The sequence below is a fragment of the Sturnus vulgaris genome, chromosome 2 (assembly GCF_052056855.1).
Source record: "Sturnus vulgaris isolate bStuVul1 chromosome 2, bStuVul1.hap1, whole genome shotgun sequence".
NCBI classification, from domain to species: Eukaryota; Metazoa; Chordata; class Aves; order Passeriformes; family Sturnidae; genus Sturnus; species Sturnus vulgaris.
The window spans coordinates 20,298,350-20,320,832 of record NC_142244.1 but is presented as its reverse complement, the minus strand read 5'-3'; the positions used below and the strand labels follow the sequence as shown (position 1 = coordinate 20,320,832).

At 46.2% G+C, this 22,483-nt stretch overlaps 1 protein-coding gene across 3 annotated transcripts in view; it reads right to left on the bottom strand.

Annotated features, from left to right (window-relative positions):
* Positions 1 to 22,483, bottom strand: part of GDPD5 (glycerophosphodiester phosphodiesterase domain containing 5) — a 99,959-nt gene that overhangs the window by 14,956 nt on the left and 62,520 nt on the right. For all 3 annotated transcript variants that reach the window (XM_088158580.1, XM_088158585.1, XM_088158570.1), the window contains 7 exons: positions 14,317 to 14,420; positions 10,708 to 10,801; positions 10,090 to 10,149; positions 8,059 to 8,157; positions 6,743 to 6,836; positions 4,852 to 4,997; positions 564 to 646 (listed from right to left, as the gene is read on the bottom strand). In XM_088158580.1, the coding sequence (XP_088014706.1) occupies positions 564 to 646; positions 4,852 to 4,997; positions 6,743 to 6,836; positions 8,059 to 8,157; positions 10,090 to 10,149; positions 10,708 to 10,801; positions 14,317 to 14,420 (680 nt within the window). The remainder of the gene's footprint in view (positions 1 to 563; positions 647 to 4,851; positions 4,998 to 6,742; positions 6,837 to 8,058; positions 8,158 to 10,089; positions 10,150 to 10,707; positions 10,802 to 14,316; positions 14,421 to 22,483) is intronic.

Sequence of the window (22,483 nt, the reverse complement as noted above, 5' to 3'; positions counted from 1 at the left end):
ATGGCTGATGAGTGGCAGTGGGGAACATCTTGGAGCTTTTCCAGCTCTCCTTCTCCCAAAACCCATCCTTGTCCTCCTTCCCTAAAGACTAATGTCATGTGAGGGAGAGGAAGAGGAGAAGGAAGGGCTTCCTCCTGGTCTATTCTTGGGATGGTTTTTCAAGGTTGGTGAAAACTCTCCTGTGCAACCAAGTCAAACTGGAATCTCTGCTCTGTCTGCACCTGGGGTATCCCAGAAAAGTCACATTTAAGCAGCTCTGTCTCTTCCCAAGGCCAGGCTGTGTTTTACTGGAATAAAACAGGCTCTAGGATAAACTACAGCCTTCTTGCAAATGAAGATGACAAAGAGATCCAGGTCATTTGGACAAGTTCACCTTTCACCATCACCCCAGTGAAATAATCAGCAGCATCTGACAGAGACAGACAGGAGTTACTGGATGAGTTCACCTTGAACAGCCCTTTCCAGTGGGAAAAAGCTGCAGTGACCAGACACTGGATATGCTGGACCATTCCTGGCTTGGATTATCCACAGGCAGGCTCAGAGCAGCCAGCACACTGACCTACCTCAACACCACATCAGCCTGGACTCCATACACCTTCTGCTCCACTGCCTTCTGGAAGGACATCAGAGTGTTTTCTGGTGCCAGCTGTCAGGAAAAAACACACACACACAAAAAAAAAAAAAAAAAAAAGCAATGAGAGATCAGTAGCACAAGGGAAGTTTACAAAGCAGTGTCAGCAAGGATGCTGGGAGAAGGGTTTGAAGATATCAGGGACCCAAAATGTTATTATTCCATATCTATCTGTGCCCAAAAATTCCTGTCTCTTCCATACCACAGAGCACAACTAGACCACAGATTCTGTGAGATACATTTTACTCCCACTTCTACTCATACCATAAAGTCATCTATTAGTCTAAAAATCAGAGAGTTTCTCTAATAACAAATGTTCTAGTGAGTTTTACCAACAATTAAAAAAAAAAGTCTGAAGCCTAGAGAATTTATCCCTCTGACTATCAGAGAGAAGAACTCAGATTTCATTTGAAATTCCTCCCTGTTGAATGGAGCAGATGGTAACAGAATTAGGGTTTGTTTAAAATAAAAATGGTGTGAAGACAAATACTTTCCTGTTCTACAAAAGCAGCTACTCCCAAAACACCCATGAAACAACAACAGGCAGACCAGAAAAAAAAATATTGACAACTACAGAAAAAAAACCTGGCAGGTTTTCTGCACTGAATCACATCAAAATAAAGTTATTTTTGAAAAATAAATTACTTTTTTCCCAATGTTTTTCAGATTTAGAGCACATGTAACATCCTGTTTTTCCACCACCAGGACCAGTTCCATCAGGACACAATGAGCACTCACATCCCATGATTTACTCAGGGACTGCAAAGAGGAATAATTAAGGGCAAAGGCCTAATGCACCACGCAGACAAGATACAATCATAAAATTGTAAAAATAAATATAAAAACTTGCTCAAGCACTTAGAGTGGCTGTAAGTGACATTTGTTTTCTGATCACTCCACAGGCTCAGGTCAGCAGAGCTCTGGGGTAAAACAATCCTTGCAAATGTCAGCACCAACCTTCCCCCAGCCCCGGTATCTCAGCACTGAATTCCTCTGGCTCCAGCCACACATCAATGCAAGTTCATTTTGATGTTTGCTCAACAAAGGCAGCACAGAGCCACATTATCTTCCTAAAACAGCTCCCAGTCAAAGCCAGACTTGTTTAGGCGAAGGCAGAGGCGACACCCCCAGCACACAGCCCTGAGCTGGGTCACCCAAGGTCGAGCTCCAAGAAAAGCTCCCCAAACATTCCCAGAGCTGTCAGCAGAGAGCAGCAGCCACAAGGAGCTGGAGAATCCCAGCCAGGCTTGCTCACATCGCCCTGGGTTGCTGTCACCAGCTCGGGTGTCCCTTCTCAAGTAGCTCCGGTTTCTGCAGGGTAACAATCCTCTCTCTACACTTCAATGTTTGCTTTTGCAGCCACCCTCTCATAAAAATCTCTCCTGCAAAGCCAGGCTGGGAGAGCAGGGCTTGATCAGCCTGGAGAAATCTCAGAGCCTCCCAGTGAGACCTCACTGCAGCCCTGCAGTACTTAAAAGGAGACTGGAAAAAAGGAGAGTGCATTTTACACAGGCAGATAGTGACACCACACAGGGAATGGTTTCCCACTGCCAGAGGGCAGGATTAGGATGGGATATTGGGCAGGAATTGTTCCCTGGGAGGGTGGGGAGGCCCTGGCACAGGGTGCCCAGAGCAGCTGTGGCTGCCCCTGATCCCTGGCAGTGTCCAAGGCCAGGCTGGACATTGGGGCTGGGAGCAGCCTGGGATAGGGAAGGTGTCCCTGCCCATTCCAGAGCACAGGAATGAGATGAGCTTTAAGGTCTCTTCCAACACAAACCTTCCTGAGATTCTGTGATTAGAACCCTTCAGGCAAGGCCAGATCTCCCCGTGAGCATGTGGTGAGTCCCCAGCCTGTCACCCTGACATAAATAATTGCCTCTCCATCACCCAAACCAAAACCTGCCCTCCAAGGCTGCTGAACCTCTGCACAAGCCACTGACACCCATGACATCACTCAGCAAAGATCAATCAGAAAACCTTTTCCAACAATATCAGATGCTGCCTATTCCCAGAGATGGCACCACCCTGGATTGCTCTGCACCCTGAAATGTGAGGGGTTTTGTGAGAAAGGAAAATCTGAGACACAGGAATTTCCATCCTCCCAGCCTGGCTATTCCTCCAAGAAGGAGGGAGATGAAGCCCCAGATTAGGAATGTTTAAGGCAAAGATGCATCCCAGTGAGGCAGCTGCTGTTACAGGAATTAATTGTTGAGATTAATGTTATTTTTTTAAAAAAGGCTTTACAGCCAAACTGAGGTAACTTAAAAAAAGGCACAATCTTTCTGCTTGTATTTCTCTCTGTATCTCTCCAGGCTTTTTTAAGGGATACCTGCTTGGTACAATATATCCAGGCATGCTATGTCTAAAACCTAAATCCAGGTTTATAACAAAGGATACAAGCAATTCCTTAAGGGAAAGAAACCTTGGGGCACAAAGCAATGATTTTCAAACCTCCTCTCTTCTATAAATCATGCCCACATACTGAGAGCCAGACAGACCCAGTACAGGATTTCTAGAAGCTCTTCCTCCTCTCTGTGCTTGGTTTGAGAGACTCATCCCCTGCAAAAATCAAGCTACTATTCATTTCTTCCTGCTTCAGAGACACAGCAAGTAATTTCTCGAAAATTACCGTGAATGAACTCATTTTGGTTATTTTTGTGCTTAGAAATCCATTGCAAATGCATTCAAACAGAGTCAGGAGCTTTGGGGACCTTCCTTAAAGAAGATTATGAAACTGTGTTAGAGCAGCACAACCTGGCTGCAGCTGGACATCACCACACTGTGCTTTTCCCTTAATTAGCCAGGGCTTAAAAAAGAAACTCATGGCATCATTTGTTGGGGAGGTTAATGAAGAAGCCTGGACAGATGAACCAAATTTTATTCCAAACTAATTGCAGCCACTGCAAACCTCTGGCTGCTCCAGGGGAAGGTGTCCCTGGCCATGGCAAGGGGTTGGAACAAGGTGGATTTTAAGGTCCCTTTCAGCCCAAATAATTCTAGGATTCTATGATTATGCACTAAAGGATCTGATCTTTTGTTTCATCAACAAGATTTAAGGGTATTTTCTTGTCCTTTAGGAAATATGGCCATCATTTAAGTTTATTTTTAGTTAATTTTTTTTCCTCTTTATCTCTCCTTTCCAGCGTTAATCTCCTTGTGAGCCACGAACTGGACAAAAAAAAAAAAAAAAAACCACAAGGAGGATTAGAGTGATACCTAAGAAATGGAATTTTCTTTTCTGTAAAACTATGCCCTTTGGAAGTTCCCTGTGTGAGGCTTAGTGTGGGATCTGCCAGTCCATTGGATTTTAGCATTACTGTCCCATCATGCCAGGTGACTAACACACCAAGACAGTGAGAGTTTTGTTTAAAACATGAAATAAAATCTATCTTTACTCCCCATAATTTAGAGATAAAATGGCAGGGGGTTAGAACTTGATGGTCTTCAAGGTCCCTTCCCACCCAAACCATTCTGGGATTCTGTGACCCAAATTTTCAGTGAATTCCTCAACCAGACTGAAAGCATAAAACAAACAGCAAAAAAAAACCAACCCTACAATGGGCAAGAGGATAAACTCATAAGCAGAAGCCATTAGGGATTTAATAACTTGATCCAGGAGATGAGACCTCATTATTGTACTGCCCACACAAGAAACCTGAAGCTTGATCTAATGAAAGACGACCTGACCTGACACAGATTTATTTGCCAGACAAGCCTTTCTCCTGCTCTGGCAGAGATGTTTATTGTGAGTGTTTGCTGCTATCAATGAGACCAGCAGCCTGATTAACTGCTCTGATTTTTAATATATAAAGAAGATGTGGAGCAAAGCAAATGCTTCTTGATTTCACCTGCACAGGCAGCACAAACCAAAGCTCTTGAGAAGCCTGAAGAAGCAAAGCCACCTCAAATAGATGCTGGCAATGTTTGGGTACCTAAGAGAAGATGAAGGGAAGGATTCCACAATTCCATAAAAAACAGCAGCCACAAGAATACACTGGCACAAAGCAGCCTGAGCAAGGCAAGAACTGCCCTTTTGTTTGCATCTCAAACACCTGGGGTGTCCCTTGACTCGGGGTTCAAGCCCTTGGCTTTATTTCCACAGGAACCCTCGGCAGGAGGAGCCCCTGTTTGTTGTGTCCAGTGCCTGCAGACTGCCAGGTCCAGCGGCACCCTTTGGCCAGGCAGAGGAGTCAGAGCACAGGGCAGGGATCACTACTCACCATTGGTGCCCCACGGTGGCCCAGGATGGCTGGCTTGGGTCCCAGGGCCTTCTTCTCCATGATGCAGGGGGAGGAGATGGTGAGGGGGACGAGGTAAAGTGCAACTACAACTGCCAGGTATGCAGAGAACATCAGCATCTGGGAAGCTGGGATGGAGAGAGAGGGACAAAGAGCTGGTGACAACGCTGGCCATGACCTCCTCACACCACAGCAGCAAAGGCAGGACACCTCTGTCCTTCCTCTGATCTGCTGTCAGTGTCTCTAGTGTAAGAGCAGAGCTCTGTGTTCAGGGAAAAACACATTAAAAAAGAAATCAAGTCCTGAAGGAGGTTTTCACTCCATTTTGTACTGGGGAAACAGTAAGTTCAGTGAGTTGCTAAAACCCCCAGAAATGTAGCTCAAAACATCGTTGGCATTTCCACCCTTTGGGTGGGACAGCACCAAATTTTGCCCTGCCTGACAAGAGAAATAATTCACCAGTCACACACAGCTAAAAATAAACCATGGCACCACATCAGTGCATTTCAATTTTATATTGGTGGCTCACCAGCACCACCCACTTCAGCCAGGGCAAAGCCACTTCAGCTGCTTCTGCCTTGAGATTTGCACCAGAAAAACGCAATAATATTCTACTGATCAAGCTGGAGATGTTTAAATAATCCCTGGGCTGTGATGGAGCTGCAGTGCTCAGGGCCAGATGGAAAGTACTGCTTCCCATGCCACCCATCAGCCCCAATTCCATCTATCAGTGACTTCCCACCAAGCCCAGACTCCCTGGGACAGAGCAACAGAATCAGCCCCTGTGCCCCATAGATGTGTGCTCCTTATAAAAAACAATAAGCACCTTTGAACTCCTAGGATATCTGGAGCCACTTGAAGTCACAGATGTTACAGCAAAAATTTTGATTTTTAAATTATTATTTATTTTGCACACTCATTAAGGCTTTGGAACTCAAGGGATAACCTCTCAAAAAAGAAATGAAACAAAAAAACCCATACAACCTCCCTCCCCCCAAAAAAACCAAAAAAAACCAAACCCCTTAAAACAAATATTTGCAATGGATGCAAGATAGAGAAGGTGGTGTTAGTTTTTTGGTTTTTTTTAAGGGAAGCACAGAACAGCCCAGCTCTGCTCCTGGCCACAGCTGATCTAGTTTCAGGTTCTTTTTTGCTTCCAGCATCTAACAGGCTCATTGACACATGTTCCCACAAGCCAGAAAGTAACTCTAGGAACTCTGCCAGGGATTTTTTCCTCCTCTCTGGCAGAGGTGTCAATCACTCATGGAGCACTCAAGGAACTCAGTGACACCTTGCTAAGGGACTTCCTGCTAAGGGTGTCCTGCACCTTCAAGGTGTCACCAGCACCCAAACCTCCAGGCAGGTACAGAACACAGACAACAGGCTCTGAAAATTCAGTCTAACCAGAACAAAAAAAAAACATTAAAAATTGCTCAGAAAAAAAAAGCCAAAATGCCACAAAGAAATGGCAAGAATAGGCTTGCAGCAAGGCCTGCACCTGCTCCTGACATTTCCAAAGGATGGAAATCCTATTTTCAATTTAAAATGACTGTAGGTTCTCACAGATGTTTTGGTTTTTTTCTTCTAACACCACCATGTCTGCACCAAAAAAACCTGTGAACTTGTCCAGGTAAGATGTTTTCCATCAAATGAGTCTGAGATGATCTTAAGATCAAGAGATACCAGTGTTTTTTTCTCAAAAACAAACAAAACAATCTAGGAACAGAAAGAGAGAAGGAAAACAGCTTCCTGGCTTATTAAAAGAAAAAGGAAAAGTGAGAAAAAGGGAGGAAAAAAAGAGAAAAGAGGGGAAAAAAAGAGACCCAAGTGGAGCAGTCACTCCCCAGCCTGCAGGGACACAGGAGGTACTCACTGGCTTTCTCAGTCCGTGCAAACTGCCCCGCCACCAACCACGACAGTGCTGTGACAGCTGCCAGGGCTCCTATATGCAAGAAAGGGGCTGTGGCCTGCAGGGCACAAGAACAGGAGAGGAAAATGTGATTAAAGACCCCAGCACCTCGAAAATTCGTCGGTTGTGCAGGTTTCATTTCCAGGTGGATTCCTGCATCGGCCTCCTGCAGCTGTTTTGGCCATTGCTTCTTCCAAATCCTGCCTTTGCCTTTGGCATTGTGGCTGCTCTGAAAGGAAAGGAGAAAAGCTCTAACCCTATTTTAGGGGAATTTCTCCCTCAGTAACACAGATATTTGGGAACAGGGCTGCTGGAGGGACTCCAGAGTTGGCCACGGAGCTGCTCCAAGGACTGGAGTCCCTCTGCTCTGGAGCCAGGCTGGCAGAGCTGGGGGAATTCACCTGGAGAAGGCTCCAGGGACAACTTATTGTGGACTTTTAGGACTTAAAGGGGGTCTGGAAGAAAAATGTGGACAGACTTTATCAGGGCCAGGTGTGGTACGACATGAGGAAATGGTTTTAAACTGAAATAGCACAGGTTCAGACTAAATATAAGGAAAAAAAATCAGGATGAGGGTGGTGAGGCTGGCACAGGGTGCTCAGAGGAGCTGTGGCTCCCTCTGGATCCCTGGAGGTGTCCAAGGGCAGGATGGACACTGGAGCTTGGAGCAGCCTGGGACAGTGGAAGGTGTCCCTGCCATGTCAGGGGTGGCACTTGGTGGCTTTAAGGTCCCTTCCAGCCCAAACTCCTCTGGAATTCTCCAAACACACTGGACTGTGTCAATCACCAGGGTGCAGCACCATGACACAATGCTGGAGATGGATCATCTGAGTCATGTTTCTGCTCTCCAATTCCCTGTCCAAATCTTAAAAATACCCCAATAAAATACAGCACTTCTGAGAAATGTTACTCACTTGTGTGAATGCCATTTCCACCCCCTGTACAGATTTGCATACTCCCAAATACACATCAGTGGTCACCTCTTAGACAAAATCGGCAGAATATTTTTGGAATTTTTTTTTTTTTTTTTTTGAGGAAGAGGGGGAAAAAGGAACAGAGAGCAGATCTGTAAGAAATTAAGTTTGTCCTTTCATACTTCTCTAGCCCTGCAGGATAACACAAGTCTTCCTTAAAACAATTTTCTCATTGCCAAGATTTCATTTTAGGGTGTGACAACCATCAAGACAGAGTTTCATCCTGCAGAAATACATAAATCCCACAGAATTCAGCGGCACTGGCCCCTTTCCTCCCCCTGGGAAGCATCCTTGCTGACAACTTACCTGCAATGAAATAAATACCATCTCCCACTCATCGTCCCAAAGCTGTGCTATCGATGACATGGTCACCACAGTAGTTATCAAGGTTGTCACCAGGCCAATCTGCAACAAATCAGAGGGTTATTCACAGGCTGGAGACCGTTTTTATGATAAAAACTGTATGGGTTGGGAAATGGAGAGAGAAAACCTTTGCATGTAATAAAAGGTCTGAAAAAATCAGTGTGAAGACTCAGGGGAAGGAGGCTGGGCTTATAACTGTGACCTGTTATAACAAATATTGGGACTCTGGATGGGACAGTGGTGGCACTGAGGTGACAGACCAAGACCCAGCCCATCAGGACCTCCCCCAGCCTCCCTCTCACGTGGAAGCACTCAGGGGTCTGAGCAAAGCAGTCAAAATGAAAACGTGACCTCCGTGGTGGAGGGAAAAAGTTCAGACCATCGAGAAGTGCCACGGAAATAACTCCAGCTGTAAAGACTGAAAATCTGGGCTGTCTGTCTAAAAATAATTCCCCACTCTCTGCCTCTGCCTGATATTCAGCCTCTGCTGTTCTGCCAGAGACAAAGGATGCTGCTGCAGATCCAAAATCTGCCGGGGAGATTTGGCAGAAGATTGATCCCCAGAATCGAACAGACCATGTCAGATGCACAGGGCTCCTCTAGGCCAATTTCAGGTTTAATACCCCAGATCAACAAATAAAATCCCACATTCCCAACATTTACAGAATCACTTTGGTACATATCAACAGGATTCCTCATCCTGTGTGGCACAGAAGTGTCTGGACACAAATCTTCATTGCTCCCTTTCCTCCTCCCATCAGCTCCAATTTATTGTTTCTTCTCCTCTCACACTCATCTTCGACTTGGCTTACACCCCTCAGCTCTTTGCACAGAATTAGAGCAAATTGGAGGAAGTTGTGTGGTTTGCCCATACCAGCCTTTCCCACACACTTGAATCTATATTTGAAGTTAATTCAGTATAGTTCAGAGAAAAATATTAACTTATTCCAGTCTTGTATCTCAGCCTCCTCAGGAAGCTGGGGAAGAGACGGAGCAACACATCAGAGGTGTGATGAAAAGGGGGCTTCTTTGGAAGAAGGGGAGGAAGGGTGGGAGGTCCACAGGGTAAAACTGATCTCCAACACATCCCTCTTCTGGACTTACTCATCTAAGCTCACCAGCGTGTCTGAAAAATACCATTTTCCCTGATGAAGAAACATATGTCAGACTGAAGAATTGATAATTTATTTTGCAGCGGCAGTCAGACAGTGCCTGCCTCCTCTCTGACTGCATCCTCTTCCCTTGAGGAAGCATAATTTTTATCATCTCTAAGGAAAAGAAAGAAAGAAAAAGGAAAAAGGGTGGGGAAGTCTCTGCTCTCCCTGTCCTGGGAGGTGTTCAGGCTCTGCTCCTACCAGACCTCATCATGTGCAGAATTTCAGGAGGAGCTCTGTGTATTGGCACATTCAGGACTGGTCCTTTCATTTCCAATTAGCAGATTGCCAGCTACAATGGGAGTCTGCCAACCCATTTTCTTTCCCTGCACGCCCTTCTGTGCTCCAAACATCTTTCCTTGTGTTTCACAGCAGAGTTTCTCAAACTGCTTTACACACAAATCTCCTTGGGCCCAGAGAACCTCACCCTGCACGTTGCACACCCTCAGCTTTAACACCTGCATCTTCTCCCAAGGCTTTTCCAGCTGCTCCCTCCAAGAACACCCTGAGCATCTTCACATCTGCTCAGCCCCTCTCCAGGGCTGGGTTCAGCACAGAAAGGAGCCCCGGAGAGGTTCAGGGAGCACCTCAGGCTGCTCTAAGCTGGCCTCTCCATCAGCAAGAGCCAAAAGCATTTCAGGGAATCCTTTGCCCCCAGGCTTCGATGGCCTCTCCTGAGCACTCTGCTCATGAGGCCACACACACACCACAGACATTTTAGGCTCTTCCCAAAGACACGGTGACAACAAGTGCCACCCCCCGCCTGCTCCTCAGGCTCCCACACTCCTGAGGTCCTGCTGCCCTTGGAGCTGAGATTTACCTTGTGCAGCCAGTGCAGGTTCATCTGCTGTCCCACAGCTATGTGACACAGTGCCAGGATCTGGGAGGGACAAACCAAGAGTCAGACAGAGGCACATCACCACCCTGAGGCATCTGAGCATGGAGGGACATGTCACCATCCAAGGGGACACCCCCACGAGCCAGGGCAGCCTGCAGGAATGGGGGCAGGATGAGCAGATCCTCTCCAAAGGCAAGGATGTGGAGGAAAAGGCTTTGCCCTCCAAGGTGCAGGGAATTCAGAGCCTGGCCCACAGCTCCTGGGGCTGCAGGAAGCAGTGTCTGTGTGTGGCCACCCAAAGGGACACCACCCTGAAAGTCCCTGGGATGAAGGGAAACAACTGCCACGTTTGGCCAGAACTGGAAACTGGGCCATTCTATGGGAAACAAGAGCTGTATTCCTCCTCTGAGGGTATCTGTCTTTTCCTTTTGATCATCTGAGACCAAAGTCCATCAATTTCTTACTTTTAATTTTATGCAACTTAAGGCTAAGAGAATGAGAGAGAAATTACTTCTGGGAGAAAACCCCTTCCTGAGAAGCTCGTGGCCTTTTAAAAGCCAACACATAAAGCTCTAAGAAATGGGATTTCATTCTACTCACCAGTAACATTGTAATGTAGGTAAAGCCAGCAGCAGTTGTTACAAGGATTGGAATGGACCAGTCACTCCAATATCCCATTCGGTTATATAAAAACCTGGAAGACAAGTGGGAAGGACAGATTAAGAAGGGATTCAACATCAGAACAGCTTCAGTAGGTTTAGACAAGACTTTAGAAAATACACCTTTCAAGAAAAGAGATAGGCAGCAAAAAGCACAAATGATAACCCAATGCTTTAATCCTTTATGGAAATTAACTGGATAGAGAAAGGCAGAAAAATCCCAGAACTCTTCTTGCAGCTTCTGAGACTTCAAACCTGAGCTGGATTCAATTTTTTCCACTGGATTCTTAGGAAAAAAAAACAACAAAAAACTAAACAACATCTCTAAATTGGCTTGGATTAGGGTTGACATTATCTCCATGCAAACCCCTTGGCACAACAAGGACAGGATGGTTCTGGGATGGAATCAGCTCATTCAATGAACTGGCTGGTTTGTTTTTTTTTTAATTTATTTTTACCTCTTGGTGCCTTTTTTTGGTCACAACAGCCAGAAATGCTGAATTATATAAATGCAGGTCAAAGACTCAATCTCCTCCCCACCACTCAAACCCAGCATCATTCATCAGCCAGAGCCTCTGGTTTGTTTGGTCAAACTCAGGGATGATTTTTGGGCTGTCCTGTGCAGAGCCACGAGTTGGACTCCATGATATAATTCAAGATATTCTCTGATTCTAATTCTGTCCAGGAGTAAAGCTCCTCCATGGGATCTGGAAAGCAAACCCTCGGGGTCAACAGGCATGGCCCAGGTCCAGGTTCTGCTCAGGGAGTCAAAGAGCACAAAACCAGGGATCTGCAGGGATTCAGACACGCTGTTAGGAAAAAAGAGGGAAGAAAGGAAAGAGGTCTCCTCTGAAGTCTTTGCTGATGCCACCACCCAGAGCTTCCTCAGCTCTCAGTCCATTTAAGTTTTTGCTCTGATGTCCCTTCAGTGCCCCTCTGAGAGCACCAAGGCCTTCCCTTGATGTGCAAATGATTGTTTTAAAATGCTGGGTTCTGTGGTAGTTATGGAGCAGATGAGCTTTCTCCAGAACCAAGGAGGAAAACATTTGCTACACAGACTTGCATTTATGGTCCTGCTCCAGGGGGAACACAGGCAGGTTCACAAATTACAGCATCCCCCACAGCCTGAGCTAGAGCAAAGCCTTGTGGTGCAGTACAAACCTTAGTGCAGCTCTGAACTATAATAAAATCAAGTACAGACACCAAAAAGGGAAATGCCACAAGCAATAATAATTTTTTTAAAATTTACTTAAGGGGCACAAAGCACCTTCATTACAAGAACCTCACTGATAGTCAGCCTTGAGGGAAAAAAAAAAGATTAAAAGCCTGAAGCAATACATGCTGGGCCACAATTTTGCCTTGTCCTAAAGCCTATTTCCATCCCAGAATAGTCCCTTTGGTCCTTACAAGTTGGAATGACCTAACTGCTGCCCAAGCTGCCTGACACACAGGTAAAAAGATGAAAAACCTCCTCAAGAGTGGCAGAGGGGAAAGGCCCTCAGAGGTTGAAAAATCTCCTCCTAGAGGGTGGTGCAGAGCTGGAACAAGTCCCAGAGAGGGGGGAAATCTTCCTCCAGTCTTGATGCTGACCTGCTGCTGGAATTGGGTCTCCTTTGGGCAGCAGAGAGCCCCAGTCTCTCTTCACCTGCTGGGACAGGCTGAAGTAGCTCAGTGCAGCTTCCTGAACATGGCAGAGCTGGGAGAGCTCCCAAGGATGAGCTCTGGAGGGCAGGAATCAGCTCAGGAGCTCCTCACACCGATATTACAGCAATTCCTTCTCCCAGCTGCTCTGGCATAGCTCAGTGTGCCATGCCCTGTGCAGAGATGCTGTTTGCCCCCAAGAGCCCTTCCTCTCCTCTGGGGCAGCTCCCAGCTCACCAAGACATCGTGGAGCAGAGAGGAAGGCAGCAGGAGCAAACAGCAAAGAAATCTTGTCCAAAAACACAACCCAGAAGTGACGACGACAGAGGAACAGCAAAGGTGCTGTTTCTAAACACCAGGACCTCACTGTGCCCCATCAGAAACAGGCTCACAGCCCTGCTGGGAATAAAATGATGCTTGCAGCTCCTTCACACCCTGTCTGGCCCAGAACTGCTCTGTTTTCATGGAGCCCATGCAGCTGTGCTGCAAGGGAAGAGAGCCAGGCTCAGCCTGCACGACCCAATGGAAATTATTTCTCCCCTTAACTGGCATGGCTGTAATTAAAACCTCGGTCTGTGTTCTCCTCCTCCTACCCAGCCTTTCCACAGCTGTTTTCCAGAAATCCTGCTTGACCTCTGGTGCCAGTGTGTGGAGCAGGGATCTAACTGGGGTTACAGCACACACGAAGCACTGACCCATTTTCAGCACTGAATGGCAGTGCCTGAAATGCTGTTTTCCACCCAGCCAGCCTCTCCCAGATCTGTGGTGCACAAGAGGGAATCCTTTCCCAGTGCTGTGAACAATCCAGACTGGGTTGCATGGCAGGGACAGGGCTTTGGGCTGCAGGTGACATCCGGATGTGTTAAATCCTAAAAGCCCCTTGCATCCAGAGCAGACCTGCACACCTCCCCCTGTTCCTGAAAGAATACTTAGAGACCCAAGACTTGGCATCACTGCAGCTGCAGTGCCCATTCATAGCATTCCCAGGGCTTTCCTTCATTTCTGAAGGATTGTTTTCAGCCCTTTTTGAGTTCAGAGTAGGTTTTGCACTGGGACGAACTTGGAGCACATCACATCCTTTACTGAGGATAGAAACTGAAGAAGAGAGGGGCTCCAAAATAACACTCAAAAAAGGGCACTTCGATCATGCTGCTGTTACAAGTAACCCAGAGCCATGGTGATGGTTTCACTTCTCACAGTGTGGGTGTGAGCAAAGAGAAAAAAGCCCATTTCCTCCTGGGAGGAGCCAGCTCACATCACCGTGTTGGTAAACACTCTCCCTCTCCCTCACATTGCTCCAGCATGGAAAGCAGATGATTTATTTAAGGGATCAGCTCCCCACTGTGTTTTAAAGTACACTTTACATCTTATGCTTGACAAGAAGATGATGTCAAAGCAGTTTGGTTATAACACAGCTCAAGGTGCTGTCAAAATGTTTTAAGATGCTGCCAATAATAAAAGGGAGAATAATTTCCAGCACTGGAGGCAGCTGGCAACACCCTAAATTCCAGCACATCCCACTGCAAAGCTCCTTTTCAGCTCTTTCCAACTTTGTATAATATTTTCCACACCCATGTGCTTCAGGCTGAATTTTTGCCATGGATATTTTGTGGAATGGTTGCAGCCAAATTGCTCAGTCACTTTCAAATCCAGCCAGCCACCAAGATAAACAAACAAAAACCCAGCCACGAAGTGGAGATGTGAGGCCACATCTATACACACATCAGGCAGAAGCAGCTCTCCTTGAGTCCCACTTCCCACCTCATTTTCCCTTTATCATCATTACAGCTCATCCAAAGGATCCAGATGAATTCAAAGCTGCGTCAAGCAGGTGTACAAATTTCCAAAAGTTTCCAAAATAAATTTACAAAAGCAGGCAATTAAATTTCCTAAGGGAAGCTCTACTCACCAGTTGATTTCATTGTAGTCATTGTGAACTTCCCACCAGAAGTAAAACCAGACCAGTGTGAGGAAGAAGGATGAGGTGAGGATGAGGAACCAGAGGCGCTCCCACTGCAGAGGAAAAGAGAAATCAGTGTCAATAGGATCCCATTTGATCCCAGCTGCTGAGATTATATGGAGTCAAGAGGCATTTCCAAAGGCACATTTCACACCTCTGCTCCCTGGGAGATGCAGCCCTGTTCCCCAGGTCCGGGCTGAAGGGTCATTTATTCAGATTCATCTTATGAAAGGCTGGAAGAGCATTTCTCCAGCTGTCAGGGAAGAGGGGACATTTCCAGATATGGGGCTGGGGTTTTGTTTCCTGAGGGGGTTTTGTTGGTGGCTGTTTAAGTGTATTTTTGTTTGGGGGTTTTTTTTGAGACAATTGTTTAATTAACTTTTCCATTCTCATGCATCTTCCCTTCCCTTAGGCTTAGCCTAAATGACTGAGTAGTTATCACATGGTGAAGATTACACAGCAGATTAGGGATGTTCCTATCCATTATTCCTTCCCCTGAGGTGCTCAGATCCTGCAGAGCCAAACCACCCATCCCCAACATTTATTCCTCCCACCACCACCACATATTTTAAGTGTATTGCAAACAGACCACACCAGCACCAACATTCAACTTTAATGAACATTTCAAATTCTCCTCAACACATGCAAAAGAAATCCCTCAAATAAATCTCTTCAGTGCCCCTGCTCCAACACCATGGGTAAAATTCTAAAGCACAAGGACATCAATCTTCAAACTGTCTCTCACCAGCACCATTTCCATGAGCTCCTGGTTGGTTTTACTCCTTGGCCTTAAACACTCTGCACGTATTTTCATTTCAACAAGGAAAACACTGAAATAAATTGTGCATGGAAAATATTCCAACAAATCCCCTCTTCCCACAATGAACAAGGAAGGATGAAGACTGGAAAAGACCATGAGCAACTCTACTACTCTAATTCCTTTCCAGACCCTGAGCACACATTGATCTTTTTGGAAAATACTCTTTTCTCTGGCTTTTTAATTATGCAAACTCTCCTGGATTTTTAATTATGCACAACAATGTAACCAATATAGTGACAACACAAACACTAAAAACTACTGGGTTTTGCCTCCCTTTCCATGCTAAGGGCTGGAGTTACCTACTTTACTGTGTGTTGAGTATTTTTTATTATGCATCACCCAGGATACCAATCCTGTGATACAGCTCCTCCTTGTATCCTCTCATAAAAAATAAAGCCAAAAGAAAGCAATAAAAAGGGTCGGAATGATTTCATTTCTGCTGTGCCAAAAATGATGTTTTCTTCTAGAAATTCCAAATTCTTGGCTGTATAAACCAAATCAAGACACCCAGTTTTGCCCAGACAAGTGTGGCTCCCCCATCCCTGGAAGTGTTCCAAAGGCTGGGCAGGGCTTGGAGCCTGGGATAGTGGAAGGTGTCCCTGCCCATGGTGGGGTGGCACTGGATGGGCTTTAAGGTCCCTTCCAACCCCAACCATTCCCCTCCTTCTGGATGCCTTCCAGTCTGTGCATCTCCAGATCTCAAACCTCAATCTCCCCATTGTTTACTGGGATTTTCTTTCCCCCTCTTCATTTGCCATTTGGGTCTATCACCTCTCCTTGCACACAGAAGTTAAATATTGGTTATATTCCCACATTTATTTGGGCTTTTCCAAGGCAAGTGAGGTTTTAGGTACCTTTTATGCTGAAGACCAACACTGCTACAAAAATCCCACCCTCCAGCTCTTTAGAGGTCACTCTGAGCTGAGCTTTGCTGATGTACATGCTCTGGATGACCCTGATTTGAAAAACAAGCCAAGGAAAACATTTTAAAAACCTTTGAGCTTTTCCCCATATATATAAACATAACATCTCCCCCTTATTTACATGCAAGCAGCAGAGCTTGTGGCAAGCTCTCCAAAAGCTATTTTGGGTCTGTCCTTGAGGGTGCCCTTGCCATGCCTTGCTGGTTTTGTGAAAACCCAGGCAAGATTCTTCTGTCTCAAGGCATCCTTCAGTGAGTTCAGGCACAGCTCTCGGGGCGCTTTCAGAAAAACACAGAATATTTGATTTTTAAGGTCCCTTCCAACCATTCTCTGATTCAGTCATCAATTCAGACACAATCAATAGGCCCTCAAAAGAAACTTAATGAAGACAGAGACATTTTACTAAGTTGTAGTTTGCCACATGTTAAAATTTTCGTTAAAATCACAGAATCCTTAATTAAAAAAAAAATAAATCAGTTCTCCACCACTTTTGTATATCCCCAATCCCCACTGCATGCCAGGTGGGAACAAAACCAACTTCAGGTCAAGGGGTTTCAGGAAAAAAAACCAACCCACATGTTAAAGGAATTTGCCACAGAAAAGCCAATGTTTGATTCACCTGTAACACTGGCTCATGGATTTTACCCACTTTTGTGCTTGAAGATTTAATCTTGTTTAAAACAGCACTGAAATTCGTATCACAGGGGACACATTTTCCAATTTAGGGATTAGTTTTGGTTAACTGAAGTCTCTGCCAGTCTCTTTTGCTGCAAGTCCCCAAGCCAGACAAAGCATTATTTACTGCAGTGGCACAGGAAAGCAGAGAGGCTCAGGAAGTTTATTTTATTTATTGTAGGATCTGTAGGAGATGTTATGAGGTTTAACTATACACACACTCCCACCAACCCCTCCTACAAGGTCTTTCTCAGTTCAGCCAAACCTCCTGTATTAGAAACAGGAATTTCTCACCTATTTCATTCCAGATGATCACACATATGCCAGGAGACACTTCCCAGTATGGTACCATTTGTGAACTAAAGAAATCCTCTGACCAGGAAATCCAGGCTTTCTTAAAAAAGCTTCTTTAGAGCAGGTTCCCTAGAAATGGATCCTCTGCCAAAACCAGCCTGCAGGGTCAATGCAGGTGTAGCCTCTGTCCCTGTGCTCAGGTGAGACCTCACCTGCAGAGCTGCCCCAGCCCTGGGGCCAACAGCAGGAGGACGTGGAGCTGCTGGGGAGAGTCCAGAGGAGATCCCAGAGCTGCTCCAGGGCTGGAGCCAGGCTGGGAGAGCTGGGGGTGCTCACCTGGAGAGGAGAAGGCTCCAGGGAGAGCTCAGAGCCCTTCCAGTGCCTAAAGGAACTCCAGGAGAGCTGGGGAGAGACTGGGGACAAGGCATGGAGGGACAGGACACAGGGAATGGATTCCCACTGCCAGAGGGCAGGGATGGATGGGATATTGGGAAGGAATTGTTCCCTGCGAGGGTGGGCAGGGAAGAGCAGCTGTGGGTGCCCCTGGATCCCTGGAAGTGTCCAAGGCCAGGCTGGACAGGGCTTGGAGCAGCCTGGGACAGTGGGAGGTGTCCCTGCCATGGCAGGGGTGGCACTGGATGATCTTGAAGGTCCCTTCCAACCCAAACGATTCTAAAAATCTGTGATTTGTCTGCCAGACCTGCTCCCTGCTGAACACAACACAATTCTAGGGAATTCCAGAGAAGCCACACTCTTGTCCATTTGATACCTACTTGATGATTCCTTGTCAAGCCTTTAAATCTTTAAATTGCCCATTTTGCTCCCAAAAAGCAGATCAGCACTGTATCAGGATTCAGATTGTGATTGGAACTGAGAACAGACAAGCAGCACTAAAGATCTTAAAAATCAAGACTGCCCAGGGTGAGACTGCATTGATCTGGTTATCACTGTATTTACATGTGCCTCTCTTCCTGAGGTTTAAATATTTTAACAGGATTATTAATCATAGAATGAGGCTGGAAAAGAACTCTAAGATCATCAAGCTCAACCATATAATTAATACTCTTAATATTTGATATTAAGAGTAACATAATTAATATTTCTACAGTGATAGGATATATAAATAAATTCAATATATTTATAATTAACTTTGATTTAAATTACATAATTAATCTGGCTCTGTCAGAAGCCTGTCCCAAACCCTGCCTGAGGGCTGCAGGCAAAAGAGAGGGTTCAACATGTGAGACCATGTCAAATTCCTTATTTACTACCACATATAGTCCCTAAGGTTGCTGAAATGCTGCACCATGAACTCAGCTGCCCCCTCACACTTTCTTTGGACCCAGCTGGGAAGCAGGGGCAGTACAACACTCTTGGCTCCAGGTCTGCTCCCTGAAAGCCAAGAAAATCCAAGGCCAGAGCCAGCAGATTCCCTGGCAGCCCATGGAGCCAACAGAGCAGAAGGATTTTGCTCCACCGAAGCTGCTGGAGTCACCTCAGTTGACATCAGTCCTGAAATGCCATCCTGCACCTGTGCTGCTTGCTGGAACCCTTGTCAGCTCATCCCAAGCAGGAATAGCATCCCTGAGATCCACCTACATCTCCCAGCCTTGGGATGAAACAGCAGAACCCTCTCTCTAAGCAAACGCCTCCAGCAACCTCCCTGGCACTCAGAACCCACACAGAGTTTCAGAAGGAACTGGAAAAAGAGAAGCCTGCTTTGAACTGGGAATGGATGTGAGGAAATGCCAGTGCTGGATGGATTTAGGGCTGCATTCCCACAGGGATGAGCTCACAGCAAACATTCCAGCAACGTGGGTGAAGCTGGGTCCCTTCCAACGTGTGCATCCACAGGAGCTTTCCTGTGCAGGAACTCAAATGGCACTGCTGGAGCGTGCTGCAGTTCATCCCAGAACAGCCCAGAAGGGAACAGATGGATTTCCTGTTCCCTCCTGGATTCACATCCCAGGGTGAGGACTGCACTGGGTTCACATCCAACCCACTGTGCCCAAAGCTCTCTCAAGATTCCACCCCAAATACAGGGAGGAGCTTGTGGGTGCTTGGAATTGAGGAGATGGATCTTCCTCATTAAAAGATATTTTCTTTAAAAGACTGAGAACCAGAGAACATCAACAGCTTGGAACAACCTGGTATGGTGGAAGGTGTCCCTGCCCATGGCAAGGGTTGGAATGAGATGATCCCTAAATTCACTTCCAATCCAAACCATTCTGTGGTTCTGTGAACTCTACAAGGAGCCACCACTGAGACTGGGCAGGGGGAATAAACTGAAATTGTGTAGAAGTTTAAGGCAGAAACAAAAAAAAAAAAAAGGAAAAAAGGGAAAATAACAAGTGGGGGAAATTTTAAAAAAAGAGAGGAAAAAATAGGGGAAAAAATGGGAGGAAAAGGGGGAGAGAGGGGGAGGAGGAAGCCGACCCTGTTTCTGGAGCTGCCAGCCATACACCATGAAAAAGGCTCTTATTCAAGCCAAAGTGCCTCTGGGAATTCATGGCTTTCAGTCCCTGTGGAGGACCCTACCCATCCTCTGTCTCCTGAGCACAGTGAACCTCCTGTTCATTCATTAAAATAATTAAATAACTAAATAAAAATCTAACTAGAACAGGAAGGAGCTTTTGAACAATGCCTTACCCCTCCTCTCTCCCCCCCCCCCCTTTTTTTTTTAAATCAGAAAAACTCCAGTTTTGAAAAACAGAGGCCTTTTAGAGAAAATCTAATATTTTAAAGCAATTTCTTGCTGAAGGGCATCTTGGCTTGAGGATGGAATTTTTGCTGAGAGGAAACTGGAGGGAGTTTGAGCCCTCCCAAAAATCTGGCAGCACACTGGGCAGGGCATGCACAAGCAGATGGAAAACAGCAGCACGTGGATCCGACCACACAAACAAAATCCAGTGTGGCAATCTTCCTCCAGCTCCATACTGTAAATCTCCCTGCTGGAACTTTTATGTGCAGATAACATTCAGAGATATGCAATATAAGCACACCCTCAAACTTGGAAATGCAACAAGGCCTAAAAAAAAGTGTTTTATCTCCCTGCAGTGCATACCATCCTTGTGTCCCTAAATATCCACCAGCTCAGGCACCTGCCTTTAGCAAATGAATGGGGTTTTTTGAGGGATCAGGGCCACACAGTCCTCAGCAATTGCTCTGAACCTCAAGAGCAAATCCAAGAGCTGGAGTCGGAGTAGAGCATCACCATCATCACTCAAGTGTGTTTCCAGACCATTTAAATTCACTCCTGGACCCAACACAGAGTTTATTAAGGAGTCTGCACTCCACTGTTTCCTGGCATTTCCAAGAATCAATTTGCTGCAGGCATTTATCAGTATTAGTTTGGAGAGCAAAGGAGGAGAGCTAACATTTATCCAGCAAATACAAAGGAAAAACTGACGGCGCAATTCCTCATTTCGGGATTACCCGAGCGGGCCTCATCCAAACAAACAAAAGATTATCTTCAAGCAAGTTATTGAATCATCTCTGAGGATGAAAGATGACTCCATCTCCCAACAGAACCAGAAACTGAGCATCACCAAGAACAAATGGCAGCTGGAGTGTTTTGCCAATGGGAACACTGTAGTCCCTAAGGAGAAGTCACAAACCTTCATTATTAACTCAGTGTGTGAATCCTTAAAGCAGTGGCTTGATCTGAATTCCCACCCTCCTCTGGCTTCTGCTCCAGGGTTTCACCCTCCTGGGGAGAAATGTCCCTTCTGTCCAACTGGAATTTCCCCTGATGCAGGTTGTGCCCACTGCCTCCTGCCATGGCCATCGTGGCTCCAGTCCTCAAAGCCAGCTTGGACACTGGGGCTTGCAGCAGCCTGGTCCAGTGGAAGGTGTCCCAAAGGTTGGAATGGGATTGATCTTCAAGGTCCCTTCCAACACCACAAAGTAATGATTCTGTGACCTTCTCGACTGTCACTCTCTCCTTAGCTGCTGAGAGCAGCAAAATCCTCTCTCCCCATCTCCAGCTGCACAACCTCAGCTCTCAGCCCTTCCTCCTCTCTTCCTGGCTCCTGTTCCAAACTGTGTGGGGGCCCCAGGGGGTTCACTTCTGTCTGTTCTAAGCCTGACAGGGTTATTGGGAGCCCTCAGTGCTCAGATGTGTTCCCTCAAGTGTCCCTGGAGAGGAAAACCCACATTCAGCATTATCATTGTTAGAGCCCAGGGTGCAATCAGCCTTCACTGCCAAAAACACATCCAGCAGCTCCATCTCATATTGCAGAGGGACAGAACTAATGGAAAGCACCTTGCACTGCAGGGGTTTGAAGCATTTCAGTGAGCAGATCAATATAACTGAGCAGCAAATGTTGCCCTCACAGACCTCAAGCACACCCGGAGCAGAACCAAGGAGCCTGGGCTGAAATTCCTCACCTAACAGGCTGCAGAGGGATCAGGGATCCCTCTCTTGGACTGAACATTCAGGAACCCAAGAGAGCAGGAGGAGCCTGCAAGACTCCACAGTGCACCAGGCAGCTCCCACAGGACTTTGTAACCCGCCCAAAGGCTTTGTTTTCTCGCCATCCAACAATCATCACCATCTGGTACAAAGCTCTGCTTCAACTCCTCCTCCACCTCTTGCTTTTTACTCTTCATCCTCAACTTTCTGCCTTTCTCCAGTCTTGGCTTAGTACTTCAAATTTCATAAGGAATAGGGCTTTCCCCAATTGCTACAGCCCTCTCCAGTAAGAAGATAGAATGAGTGGAAGGATAAATTTGGGAGCACAACCAATTTGAGCCAGTCTGGACTCTTCAGAAACACTGCCAAGGTTTTTTACTCTTTTTTTTACTCCCCTGTGATCTTGCATGAGGCACCTGCCAATCATTATGGGAAGAAAAAGGAAGAAATTGGGTCTGACAGACAATGGGTCTGAAGCAAGGAGCAAAGCAAAGAAAATCCTGCTGCTCTGGCTGCTGAGGCTTCAACACTTAACCAGATGTTTCCTAAAGTAAGTCACTGCACATCTGAGGCACATCTTGTTTGATTATTGCAAAGACTGGGCTAATAGTTCTCTGTACACCTTGTTAGAAAAGGCCATGAATGAGATTTCTGAGCTGTGACACGCTCCATTTACAATTCCATTTAGCAGGTCCCAGAAAGCAGCAGAGAACATATTCCTGAAATATGTGTTCCTGCTGGGGCTGCTGGAGCTGAACTGCAACTCAACAGATGCAACTAAAAGAGAGCCAAATCTCTAAAAATATCATTGTTACACTTTGTAAAACACCCCCAGCTCCCAGCCTCCAAAAACACAACCAGAAAAGGTAGGGCTGATTCCCTCCAGGCTCCAGGGCTTGCAAAGCTGGGAGCAATCGGGCAGTTTTCCTTGCCTAAACAAGGAGCAGGGATAAAGGGATCCAAACTGATGAAGGGATCCAAACTGAGGGA